Source organism: Myxine glutinosa, chromosome 5, assembly GCF_964187855.1.
Source record: "Myxine glutinosa chromosome 5, kmMyxGlut1.1, whole genome shotgun sequence".
In the NCBI taxonomy this organism is placed as follows: domain Eukaryota; kingdom Metazoa; phylum Chordata; class Myxini; order Myxiniformes; family Myxinidae; genus Myxine; species Myxine glutinosa.
Window position 1 is genome coordinate 52,194,459 of NC_136265.1, and position 14,040 is coordinate 52,208,498.

At 45.9% G+C, this 14,040-nt stretch overlaps 1 protein-coding gene across 2 annotated transcripts in view; it reads left to right on the forward strand.

Moving 5' to 3' along the window:
* Window positions 1-14,040, forward strand: part of LOC137427532 (serine/threonine-protein kinase 25) — an 81,071-nt gene that overhangs the window by 58,797 nt on the left and 8,234 nt on the right. For both annotated transcript variants that reach the window (XM_068117099.2, XM_068117098.2), the window contains 4 exons: window positions 5,194-5,250; window positions 5,416-5,524; window positions 6,900-7,057; window positions 13,745-13,930. In XM_068117099.2, the coding sequence (XP_067973200.1) occupies window positions 5,194-5,250; window positions 5,416-5,524; window positions 6,900-7,057; window positions 13,745-13,930 (510 nt within the window). The remainder of the gene's footprint in view (window positions 1-5,193; window positions 5,251-5,415; window positions 5,525-6,899; window positions 7,058-13,744; window positions 13,931-14,040) is intronic.

A 14,040-nucleotide genomic window follows, 5' to 3' on the forward strand; every position in this document is an offset into this window, starting at 1 on the left:
CATAAGCCAGTAGTCAATTGTCTTCAAATGAACTGGATGTGTCTGCTGCATTAACATCACCCAAGCAAGGAAGTAGATACTGCAGCCCAATTATTATTATAAGAATACACTCGGAGAGGAGATGGCTGAGATCGGGCCTCAACTGTGATCCAAATGAGGCTCTATCCAAGGAGTTCAAGTGTGTGGCAACATCAGCTGCCAGTGGCGTCGGGGTAGTAAAAAACAATAACCGAGCTGGATGTCAGACTCATGGACCCTCTCCTGGTGAAGCTGTCGGAACAGCAGAAAACAGTACGGTTATGTATCTTCCAAAGTGGCCGGAGTGACAATCACACTGAACTACAAAAGGAACGCAAAAACATCCTGTGCCACATCAGTGAACACCTGAGAGAACTTGCCATCTTGTGACTAGACTCTGGTAGATGTTATAACTGCCACAGATGATGGGCAAAATATGTTTACTGAGGGTTGCCAGTCCCTTACCATTGCTCGCCGTGCACAACCTTGAATGAAGGACATTTCATCGGGACTGACCGAGGAAAAGCTGATGTGATCAGAGAATGGTTGAAGAAGCAATTCACAGACCCAGCCGATGAGCCTTTACACCCGTTCACAGATGATCCAAGGCTACTACACACACCGGTCGAAACAGCCGAAGTTGACAGGGGGCTGACGGCCCTGACATCTAGGCCTGATGGCATCAACAATGAACTCCTGAAGTATGCAGGTGACATCATTTCCAAACCGATCATGCACATAATTAACGCTGTCTTTGAGCAATACCTGCCGATCGATGCTGTGGGCCAGAGTACCCTCATCGCACTGCCTAAACCTAAGAGGCCACCTGGTCCGCCAGCAAATCTGTGGCCCACAGTGTTCCTGAAGTGCATCTGGAATATCCCCTCTCATGTGACCTTGTGCCGCATCTGAGACCAGATTCACCATTTCGCCGAAGCCTGCCAGAGCGGCTCTAAACGTGGGTGGGTGTAGCTGCACTGGCTTTGTTTGGGCTCAATGCATGCTGGTGTATGTGATCATGTCCAAATATTGGGACATACAGTCACGTGAAAAAGTAAGTACACCCCATGTAAAGTTTTGACTTTTTCAACATATTTCAACATACAGCTATTTGATCTTCATTTCAACAATATTGATAGATAAAGGTGATATAATATAACAAATATCATGAAACATTTACATTTTGTAGTCCATTGTATAATTTAAATAAACACAAATGCAAATTTCGCATGTGGAAAAAGTAAGTACACCCTTGGCTCCAATAGGTGGTATTGTCCCCTTTGGCAGAAACAACCTCAAGTAGGCGTTTCTTATAACTGTCTACCTGTCTCTGACATCGGCAGGGGCTAACCCCTGCTCCAGCAGGGAAAATGGCCTTAAAATGCATGTTGTTGTTGTGTGTTGTCTCTGACATCGACTGGGAGAAATTTTTGCCCACTCCTCCATGCAGAATTCTTTCAGCTGTGCGATGTTTGAGGGGTTTCTTGCATGCACAGCTCGTTTCAAATCCCCCCCCACAACATCTCGATAGGATTTAGATCCGGGCTTTGACTTGGCCATTCCAGAACCCTCCATTTCTTTATTTTCAGCCATTCCTTGGTGGATTTACTGGTATGTTTAGGGTCATTGTCATGTTGCAAGGTCCACCTTCGGTTGAGCTTCAACTTTCCGACATATGGCCTCACATTATCCTCAAGCACCCTCTGGTACAATGAAGAATTCATAGTGGATTCTATGATGGTGAGCTGCCCAGGCCCTGATGCAGCAAAGCTGCCCCAAACCATAATATTTCCACCACCATGCTTTACAGTTGGTATCAGGTTGTTGTGGTCAAATGCTGTCTTTGGTTTTCACCAAACATGTCGTCTGGTACTGTGGCCAAATAGCTATACCTTTGACTCATCTGTCCAGAGCACATTGTTCCAGAAGTGCTGCTCTTTGCCTAGTTGTTCATTGGCAAACTTTAGTCTTGCCCTGATGTTCTTTCTGGACAGCAACGGTTTCCTCCTGGTACACCTCCCATGTAGATCAAATTTGTGCAGCCTCTTTCTAATGGTAGACTCGTGCACTTTGACATCAACAGTGGCAAGAGCTACCTGTAGGTCCCGTGATGACATTCTGGGGTTCTTAGAGACTTCTTTCAGCATCTTGTTGTCTGCTCTCGGGCTAAACTTGCTGGGGTGGCCTGGCCTGAACAAGTTGGCAGTTGTTTGGAATCTTCTCCACTTGTCGATGATCTTCCGGACAGTCGAATGATTGATTTCAAATTGTTTGGAGATCTTTTTAAATCCCTTCCCAGAATCGTAGGCATCTATAACCTTCTTTCTGAAGGCCTCAGAGAGCTCTTTTGATCTAGGCATGGTGACGCCGCACACTTCAACAACAAAGAGCAAACCAAACTAAATGTCTGAGGTTTAAATGAGACAGGTTCCTCCAAGATCCTCTCTAACGATGTTATAATCATTTGCACCTGAGCTGGTGCACCTGATTCTAATTTTCGGTCTTTGAAGTAGTGATAAATGTGGGGGTGTACTTACTTTTTCCACATGCAAAATTTGCATTTATGATTATTTAAATTATACAATGGACAACAAAATGTAAATGTTTCATGATATTTGTTATATTATATCACCGTTATCTATCAATATTGTTGAAATGAAGATCAAATAGCTGTATGTTGAAATATGTTTAAAAAGTCAAAACTTTACATGGGGTGTACTTACTTTTTCACGTGACTGTACATAAAATGGGCAGAGACATGTCACGAGCCTTCGACACCACCAAGCAGTCTAAGATCCTTGATGTGCTCCATATAGCTGACTGTTATGACGAGCTGCGTCTCGTGAGACTGTAACCGACAGGCGTCAAACTGAAGGTGAGTGTCAACTGTCAAGACGGTGTGCTCTGCTGAATTTGAAACCCCAGTTGGTTCCCCACACGGAGATGGTCTCTCACCTGCTGCCTCGCTGCAGCCCTGTTATCTGCCCGAGAACACTTCACAAGAACACTTCACAAGACCAAACCCCCCAATGTCAACAATGCGCACGCCGTTGGAGATGGAATATGCAGGCGATGCGGACTTCGTGGATGAGGAAGAGGAGCTCCTCGAAGGACTACTGCCAACTGCTGCAGAGCAACTCAAGGCCTCAAACCTCTTTATGAACGAAGCGAAGAGAGTTTACATATATGTGCCTGTCAGTAACACACAATAAGTTAATGAGAACAGCGTTCCACTCCGCGTTCAAGAGAAATTGAGGAAGAGCAAAATTCTGTGATCTCTGCTCTGCAGCTCTTCTGATATTGCAGAATGTTCGGTCATGGGAAACATCGCCTTCCAATCCTTTGGGAAGCTGTGGATCCATGGATCGAGGATCCCCTTGACAACCAAACTATGCATGTACCATGCAACCTGTGTGTTGCTGGTACTGTACGACTGCAACAGCTGGGAGCTCCAAAGGCAGTTCTGGACAAGCTTGTTCCTGCCACCGCAAAGACCTACGAGTCTTCACCCCACATCGCTGTCTGGACTGTTTTATCTCCGACGATGCATTGTACGACCTGTGCAATACAGTCCCGCTGTTCTGTGCAATACAGGTCGACCTGGTCGCGTTGAGAACTCTCCTCCGACGAGAAGCCAGGATCTCTCTGATTGAAGTAAAATCTGCCGTGGCTTCCATAATTCTGATTGGAGGAAAAATTCCATCCGGCCCATGCAGTGCAAATCTGGCCTTGGTGTAATATGATTTCATCGCGGAGCAACACTTTTACCTGTGGCGTCACAGTAAGCTTGTCGTGCGTGCAGACAGTTATGCGAGTGTTGGTAGCACTTGTCTACCTGTCCCATCAGCTTCGTATGGAATGACACATCTGACATTTTCTTGCCAAGCTTGTGTGTCGAGGTGTAAGCACAGCTGTTCCTTCACTGCTCCTTTCGTTTCCCCCCGCCGTTGCAACCGGCCGAGGTTTGCATATGGCTTTTGCAGGTTTGTTCACCTTTTGACCAGGCCGTAGGGCCACGTGAAAAGTCGGAAATTTTTCCCTCGTGTGGTATAAGAGGATATTATCTTTTTTTTTTGGCCTGCTATTTTTGTAGAGCGTACAAATAGCCTAATGGCCTCGATGATTAAACGCTTTCACTGCGGCTGGCTGCTCTCCAGGTGCTTTAGCCAAAGGGAATCAATAGCGGGATCTGCACATCTTGGCTTTCCCTTCGGTCACTGCGTCGTCGGAGGTCGACGACTTGCCGGCGAGGGCGCCCGCGTACGCATATGGAGGGGTGGTCGACGTCATTGCATATTCTGAAACGGTTGTTGGGTAAATTGGACACGCGTGTACGTACGCCGTGAATGCTCCGACCAGAACACCAAATTGAATGATCCGAATGAGCCGTACCAACCCAACGAGCTTCCCTTACACGATCGATCTTGCGCATTTGTTGGCATCCACAAGCCGATGCAACCAGAATCGCCACCACTTTATGTTCGAGTCCCTCTCGTTACTTGATTAACCGAGCTAGACACAACATGATGGCTTCTTAATGGCTTTCACCTGACCGTTGTGGGCCTGTAGACAATGGCTTTAACTCTTTGGGTTTGAATTGGCCTGAAGACATTCAGATGAGACTAAATTGCCGTCCTGGCGCTGCGTTACGATGCATTGGTACGTTTGTCCGGACTTTGAGCTGTTTTTTCCAAGCATGTTAAAATTTAGGTTGATGTCCGGGTGCAGATCCGGCCTACCGGTGGGATACAAAATGTAAACTACTCAGATTGGAGGAGGTATGCTCTCTACCGAGTGCCGTTCGAGTTTCCTTCTGTTATGCACCTGCATTGCCATTATCTGTCTCATCAGTCCGATGTCGCGCAACAAACTGCTGTGATGTCGTCTTGCAATGGGCGTGAGAAACTCTAGGAGTACTGAGGTCATAGGTTACGAGAATGCCTAACACATTGCACAGTGCCAAACGGATCCTGTTTTGACCGAGCCATCTTCCTGCAAGCACCGAGGCATTGTCGCACGGTGATCGAAAAGGGGAATCCTGCAAGGAAGTGCTTGTTAACCACTTTTATTCGTTCCCGTTGTGAAATTGGCACATGATCACCTCGTATCTGCAAAACACACCTCACCTTTTTCCTCACCATACCACCTGTGGAATGTCCTTTTGTTGTCTTTCAGGGTACAAAGCTATGGATAATCATGGAGTACTTGGGCGGTGGCTCTGCGTTGGACTTGGTAAGTACTTTGGCGTTGTGTCCCTGTTCACCGTCTCTTCGGTGGGCAGATAGGTAGAGATGGGTTGTTGCTTGACTGCCGGCTGAGGTTGGTCTTGTTATTAAAAGGAAAAATACCTGTATGCGTTTAGCTGTGTTGATTAAAACGCTACTTGTTTCATCGCAGATCAAACCCGGTCCACTCGAAGAGCACCAGATAGCTACGATCCTACGGGAGATCTTAAAAGGCCTGGATTACCTCCATTCGGAGAGGAAAATACACAGGGATATCAAAGGTAGGCAGCATCGCATCCATGATCAGCAGTGCGTGTTTAAGCTTCCAGTCGTAGATGGAAGGCCTCGTCATCGTGCATTGAAATATTTTGCTTCAATCGACGTATCCTGTTGTCGTTAAGTGAAGCTTGGCCTTGCTTTATGTTTTCATTTTATATTTGCGTGGCCATGCAAAATTATCGCTTTGGTATTTTGTGTTTGGCTACATATCGAGGAAGTCGCCGCACGGGATTTAGCCAAAACAGGAAGTCTCGACCTCAAGGGGATGGATACACGTTGATTGGCTTTGATGAGGAGTGTGTTCAGGGCACATACATGTGAGCAATAATGAGGATGTTTCAGGGAATGCTCGATTCACAGACAATCCGGATTGGCTAAAGTGGGATCACCTGATGTAGCATGTCCACCTAGCCTGTCGTCCCCTCTTAGGGACGTTAATATGTTATCTTCAGTCCTTTGATTCATCTCTCTCATACCTTTTGTTGTAAAATTCAATACACTTTTGTAACTTTGATCCTCAACCTTTTTTTGTCACACGATTGGTCACCATATTGATTACCAGTTTAACAATACAATTTTTTGCATAATTATTTTCCCTCTGGGTATTTTGTAACTGAGAGCCGGCATGGATCGGGAGCTGAACATGTAAATATGGGTGAAGAAGAAGAAGGGACAGCACGGAAAAATGTTCGAGCTCGGTATTCGTTGAATGTCAGTAGCGATGTACGGCTGAGGTTTGACAGATTCATGAAGATATCTTTGGGCGTCACTGAACAAATGTAGTTGGGAAACAGGCCACGAACCTGTCTGTAGTATGAAAGACATAGGCCTCGTGTTTTGGCTTCTTTGCTATTGTCCAGGATCTTGGCTTGCCGTGCTTGCAGGAGTGTGAGGGAGGAAGCAGAAACCCTCGCCCACAGAGAAGATCTGTACTCTTGAGAGGTACCAAGGAAGGATTCTGCCCAAGAAAGTATTCCCTTAAAGTCAGCTTCGAAGTGCCCTCTACCAAGGGTAGGTCGGAAGCAGATTAGACTCGTTGCAGGAAGGTTTCCAGAGCATTTGCCCAGTGGTGCTGTGATAAGCATGTGCCATATTTCTGGGTTAAGTCAATTTTAAGGCCTAGTTCTCTGTTCCGAACTAAGAGATAGACAGTCTTGCGGCTTGCATGTTGCTTAGAGACAAAACATATTCCTCGCCCAGGCCTTCAGAGCACCGTCTTACCTTATTTACCTGAAGAATCACGCAATATGTTTTTGTATTTCTTCAAAAATTTGTGGATGCAACAGATTTTATGCATACAAAAAAATCCATTGATTTATTTTTTATTTTTACAACAGGTATGGTACGGTGTAACATCTGTCACTCTCCTTTCCCCAGCCGCCAACGTTCTCCTGTCTGAACAAGGCGATGTAAAACTAGCGGACTTTGGCGTGGCCGGGCAGCTCACCGACACGCAGATCAAACGGAACACGTTTGTGGGTACCCCGTTCTGGATGGCACCGGAGGTCATCAAGCAGTCCGCTTACGACTTCAAGGTGAGGATAGTGCTTGTTTCGTCGATTATTGTGAGATCTCCACTCTATGCACGGATTGGTTGGGACCGGGCCCGCCGCGTGTTTGTGTTACATTGTGTATTGAATGCTTATCTGATTCACCGTGGTGCGGAATAATCCTGCATATGGGGGTTATTGTTTTAGTCTGGTGTTGGTTTAGCGGTTAGGGTGCCGGCTTGGGATCCTAGGATCCTGGGTTCGAATCCCGGTCGATTGCTGAATTAACGCCAGGGGGGTTGATTCAGCCTGTCATCCTTCCGAGGTCGGCAAATTGAGTACCAGCTTGCTGGGATGAATGATACCCGGTGTGTACCCCGGTTAGAATAGGTACACCGTATCCCTGCACATCGTAAGAGGCGACTAAGGGTTGGCGTCAGGAAGGGCATCCGGCCATAAAAACATTGCCTCAAACAGGGAACCATGAGGCCATGGGGCCCGCAAGGCCAACCCCCGCTTTAGCGGGGAAAAATGGCCTCAAAACGATCATTCTATGGGGGTTATTGTTTGATGAAAGGATGTTGCGTTTTTGAACTTCTCGCTCCGCAAAGTCTTTGGTGTTCTTTGGTTTATTCCCTCCGCCACCGAAGGCGGATGGAGGTTATGTTTTCACCCCTGTCTGTCTGTTTGACTTTGTTTGTCTGTCTGTGAACAAGATATCTTAAAAAAGTTGTGGACGGATTTGGACTAAACTTGGTGGAGAAGTTGAGTATGTGACAAGGAATAATTTATTCGATTTTGGTGAAGATCTGGATCCAGATACGAGAATGTTTAAAGTGATTTTCCACCATTGAGTGATAGAGCTAAAACCGACTTCTAGCAGGATATCTCAAGAAGCTCTGGACGGATTTGGATGAAACTTGGTGGAGAGGTTGGGTGTGTGACAAGGACGAATCGATTCGATTTTGGTGAAGATCTGAATATGGATTTGGATACGAGCATTATTTAATTTTTAATTGACTTTTCACCATTGAGGGATCGGGCGAAAAGCGATATATAACATGATATTTAAAAAAGTTATCGACAAGTTATTACAAAACTTGGTGGACGAGTTGGTTCGGTGACGAGAACAAGCCGATTAGATTTTGGTTCAGGTCCGAAGATCCGGCCTATCAGTGGGATACAAAACAAACTGTTCAGCCTGTTGGAGGTATGCGCTCTACCGAGTGCCGTTCTAGTTGCAGAGTTGTGTTGCCCCACGGTTGTGATTTTGGTGATGGAGAAGCAGTGACTAAATGGTGGGTAGGTCGAAAGCAACATGTCATTTCCTTTTGGGTTAGGGTGTGTTTGGGTGGCACTTCCTTTTCGCAGGTAGTGTTTCGATGCCTATCCCATGATGCCCCCGAGGACAATGATGACAAAGTGTGGAGTGGCGTCTCATTCAGACCACACCTGACAAGGAAAGGCAGGCACATGATACTCCCTGATTGTCCATAATGAGCCATCTGGGCTTTTCCTGACAATCCAGTTGAATCTTATTTCTCCTGAGATGAACTCGTATGTATGGAACTGCACCATTAGGAAAATCTGATAATGCAGTAGCGGAGGCCGACACCATGTATGATGGACAGTCTAATTATCCACAGCACGTTTGAACTAGAAAACTGGCAGAGGAATTGCACTTTAGGGGTGAGGGGGATTTATTTAGGTGCAAGGGTATAATAGGAAAACAAAAATAGATAATTTAAAGGAAGAGAAGGTAAAGTAGGGTTGGGGTGAGTAGGGGAAGGAAAATAAGTTTGAGAGGAGAAAATTGTGCGAGTGCATGGTTCATCGGGTTCATTCGTGATATATACCTAATACCTAGAATTCCAGAAGGCAACACACAAAAAGCCGTGTTAAAGTTCGGACTTGTGCTGTTGGTAGTGGGGATATAAAACTGGATGGAGACCTGCTTATGGACAGCAAACTGGATCGTGATCGGCTTATGGACAGCAAACTGGATCGAGACCTGCTTATGGATAGCAAACTGGATCGTGATCGGCTTATGGACAGCAAACTGGATCGAGACCTGCTTATGGACAGCAAACTGGATCGTGATTGGCTTATGGACAGCAAACTGGATTGAGACCTGCTTATGGATAGCAAACCGGATCGTGATTGGCTTATGAACAGCAAACTGGATTGAGACCTGCTTATGAACCGCAAACTGGATTGAGACCTGCTTATGGATAGCAAACTGGATCGTGATTGGCTTATGGACAGCAAACTGGATTGATACCTGCTTATGGATAGCAAACTGGATCGTGATCGGCTTATGAACAGCAAACTGGATTGAGACCTGCTTATGGATAGCAAACTGGATTGAGACCTGCTTATGAACCGCAAACTGGATTGAGACCTGCTTATGAACAGCAAACTGGATTGAGACCTGCTTATGAACAGCAAACTGGATCATGATCGGCTTATGGATAGCAAACTGGATTGAGACCTGATTATGAACAGCAAACTGGATCGTGATCGGCTTATGGATAGCAAACTGGATTGAGACCTGCTTATGAACAGCAAACTGGATTGAGACCTGCTTATGAACAGCAAACTGGATCGAGACCTGCTTATGGATAACAAACTGGATCGTGATCGGCTTATGGACAGCAAACTTGATTGAAACCTGCTTATGGACAGCAAACTGGATTGAGACCTGCTTATGGATAGCAAACTGGATCGTGATCGGCTTATGGACAGCAAACTGGATTGAGACCTGCTTATGGACAGCAAACTGGATTGAGACCTGCTTATGAACCGCAAACTGGATTGAGACCTGCTTATGAACAGCAAACTGGATCATGATCGGCTTATGCATAGCAAACTGGATTGAGACCTGATTATGAACAGCAAACTGGATCGTGATCGGCTTATGGATAGCAAACTGGATTGAGACCTGCTTATGAACAGCAAACTGGATTGAGACCTGCTTATGAACAGCAAACTGGATCGAGACCTGCTTATGGATAACAAACTGGATCGTGATCGGCTTATGGACAGCAAACTTGATTGAAACCTGCTTATGAACAGCAAACTGGATTGAGACCTGCTTATGAACAGCAAACTGGATCGAGACCTGCTTATGGATAACAAACTGGATCGTGATCGGCTTATGGACAGCAAACTTGATTGAAACCTGCTTATGGACAGCAAACTGGATGGAGACCTGCTTATGGATAGAAAACTGGATCGTGATCTGCTTATGGACAGCAAACTGGATTGAGACCTGCTTATGGACAGCAAACTGGATTGAGACCTGCTTATGGACAGCAAACTGGATTGAGACCTGCTTATGAACCGCAAACTGGATTGAGACCTGCTTATGAACAGCAAACTGGATCATGATCGGCTTATGGATAGCAAACTGGATTGAGACCTGATTATGAACAGCAAACTGGATCGTGATCGGCTTATGGATAGCAAACTGGATTGAGACCTGCTTATGAACAGCAAACTGGATTGAGACCTGCTTATGAACAGCAAACTGGATCGAGACCTGCTTATGGATAACAAACTGGATCGTGATCGGCTTATGGACAGCAAACTTGATTGAAACCTGCTTATGGACAGCAAACTGGATGGAGACCTGCTTATGGATAGCAAACTGGATCGTGATCTGCTTATGGACAGCAAACTGGATTGAGACCTGCTTATGGACAGCAAACTGGATTGAGACCTGCTTATGGACAGCAAACTGGATTGAGACCTGCTTATGGACAGCAAACTGGATTGAGACCTGCTTATGAACAGCAAACTGGATCGAGACCTGCTTATGGATAACAAACTGGATCGTGATCGGCTTATGGACAGCAAACTTGATTGAAACCTGCTTATGGACAACAAACTGGATCGTGATCGGCTTATGGACAGCAAACTTGATTGAAACCTGCTTATGGATAGCAAACTGGATTGAGACCTGCTTATGGACAGCAAACTGGATTGAGACCTGCTTATGAACAGCAAACTGGATTGAGACCTGCTTATGAACAGCAAACTGGATCATGATCGGCTTATGGATAGCAAACTGGATTGAGACCTGATTATGAACAGCAAACTGGATCGTGATCGGCTTATGGATAGCAAACTGGATTGAGACCTGCTTATGAACAGCAAACTGGATCGAGACCTGCTTATGGATAACAAACTGGATCGTGATCGGCTTATGGACAGCAAACTTGATTGAAACCTGCTTATGGATAGCAAACTGGATTGAGACCTGCTTATGGATAGCAAACTGGATCGTGATCTGCTTATGGACAGCAAACTGGATCGTGACCTGCTTGTGGATACTAAACTGGATTGAGACCTGCTTATGGACAGCAAACTGGATTGAGACCTGCTTATGGACAGCAAACTGGATTGAGACCTGCTTATGGACAGCAAACTGGATTGAGACCTGCTTATGGACAGCAAACTGGATTGAGACCTGCTTATGGACAGCAAACTGGATTGAGACCTGCTTATGGATAGCAAACTGGATTGACACGTGCTTATGGAAAGAAAACTTGATTGAGACCTGCTTTTGTGGATGGAAAACTGGATCGATACTTCCTTGTGGATACCAAACTGGACCGAGACCTACTTGTGGATAGCAAACTGGATCGAGACCTACTTTTGGATACTAAACTGGATTGAGACCTACTTGTGGATACTAAACTGGATCGAGACCTACTTTTGGATAGTAAACTGGATCGAGACCTACTTTTGGATAGTAAACTGGATCGAGACCTACTTGTGGATACTAAACTGGATCGAGACCTACTTTTGGATAGTAAACTGGATCGAGACCTACTTTTGGATAGTAAACTGGATCGAGACCTACTTGTGGATACTAAACTGGATTGAGACCTGCTTGTGGATACTAAACTGGATTGAGACCTGCTTGTGGATACTAAACTGGATTGAGACCTGCTTGTGGATACTAAACTGGATTGAGACCTGCTTGTGGATACTAAACTGGATTGAGACCTGCTTGTGGATACTAAACTGGATTGAGACCTGCTTGTGGATACTAAACTGGATTGAGACCTGCTTGTGGATACTAAACTGGATTGAGACCTGCTTGTGGATACTAAACTGGATTGAGACCTGCTTGTGGATACTAAACTGGATTGAGACCTGCTTGTGGATACTAAACTGGATTGAGACCTGCTTGTGGATACTAAACTGGATTGAGACCTGCTTGTGGATACTAAACTGGATTGAGACCTGCTTGTGGATACTAAACTGGATTGAGACCTGCTTGTGGATACTAAACTGGATTGAGACCTGCTTGTGGATACTAAACTGGATTGAGACCTGCTTGTGGATAGTAAACTGGATTGAGACCTGCTTGTGGATACTAAACTGGATTGAGACCTGCTTGTGGATACTAAACTGGATTGAGACCTGCTTGTGGATAGCAAGCTGGACCAACACCTGCTTAGGAACAGGAAGTAAAGAATATCAGAATGAGAATGTGTGTGGTACCTGAAGGATCGGCACAGAGCGGTTATTGTTTATAATATATATCCGTTGTAGACAGAGGGGTTGAGGGAGTACTTTCAAAAGTTTGTAGATGACACCAAGGCCAACGGAAAGGTAGATTGGGGTGATCTGATTGAGGAGAGCTAAGATGTCCTCAGTATGGGCAGAGAACACTCCTTTTACACCAACTAGTGCTAAAAATGTGGGCTTCCCTTCGGCCTTGTTTGTGTCTGGTGATGTAGTTGCCTTTTCTTAGTCGATCCAGACGTCTCCACTTTGAGGCATCCGAGCATTCCCGCGCCGATGAGATCACCGGTGCGTGTTGTGCATATGTTCAACGATACTTCCATGATGCATTCTCTTGAGCATTCAATCTCGAAGGTGGAGCTCATTCACGTTGTGGTTCTGCCATGTTTTACGGCACAACGGGCCCTGCTTGGAAACCACACGCACTTCCCAGGAATGGACATGCACCAGGTCGCGGAGGCGTGAGATCGTTGTTGCGTCGGATTCTTGATGTCCTCGCGCACTCTTGTCGGTGACCGAGAGATTTCTGAACGGTGTCTGGGCCGTTGCGGCGACACGTGCTCGACCGCGCGATGACGAAGCCGATGCTCTTTCTGGAACTCGCCTGCCCTGATTCTTGGCCACGGCCTGTGCCGTGACTCGTTGCGTAACTCTGCCTTCACCTGAGCCGCCTTCCCCCCCCAAATCCAAACGTTCGTTTGATTTGACGCGCGCCTCCTTGGCTCTTTGCCCATTTCCGGAGGTGTGCATTCGACGCGTGTTTGTGGTGCTACTTTAACCTTCACTTTTGCACCTTCAAATGCCTTTGGAGCTTGTACGGTCGAAGTTTTTTATTTTTATTGTTTTTTCTTTTACACAAGAATACGTTAGCCCCTCTCTCCCCCCACAACCCCAATCCCTTTCCTCAACAAACTTTATTCCTTCGCCATCTTGTGCTGCAATCCACTCTCTGTGCAAAAAATAGCAACCGTTTTTATCACAAATTCCTCTCCTCTTCTTCCTCTGTGCACAATACGTATGTAGATAGTCTCCTAGGTTACGCATGGTGCCCCGAATCGCAGCATGTTTAAACCGGCCCATTTACATAGATTCTTCTTTTCTTTTTACATGAAAGTGTCGAATCTAATCTCGACCTTTGTTTGTCGCCGCACTCCCAATCCTCCCATACTCTTCTTCAATCCCACACCCACCAAGGCTGATATCTGGTCTTTGGGCATCACTGCCATTGAGTTAGCCAAAGGAGAACCACCAAACTCCGAGTTGCATCCCATGCGGGTTCTGTTCCTCATTCCCAAGAACAACCCACCCACACTGGAGGGGAACTACAGTAAAGCCTTCAAGGAGTTTGTGGACGCCTGCTTGAACAAGGACCCGCAGTTTGTAAGTGTGCTTCCGTGTATGTATGCTCATGCTGTTGGTCTTTATTCCCCCCTCCAATCATCGGTCGATCTTTGCATACAAAACTACTTCCGTTCCTTATGCTCTCAGGA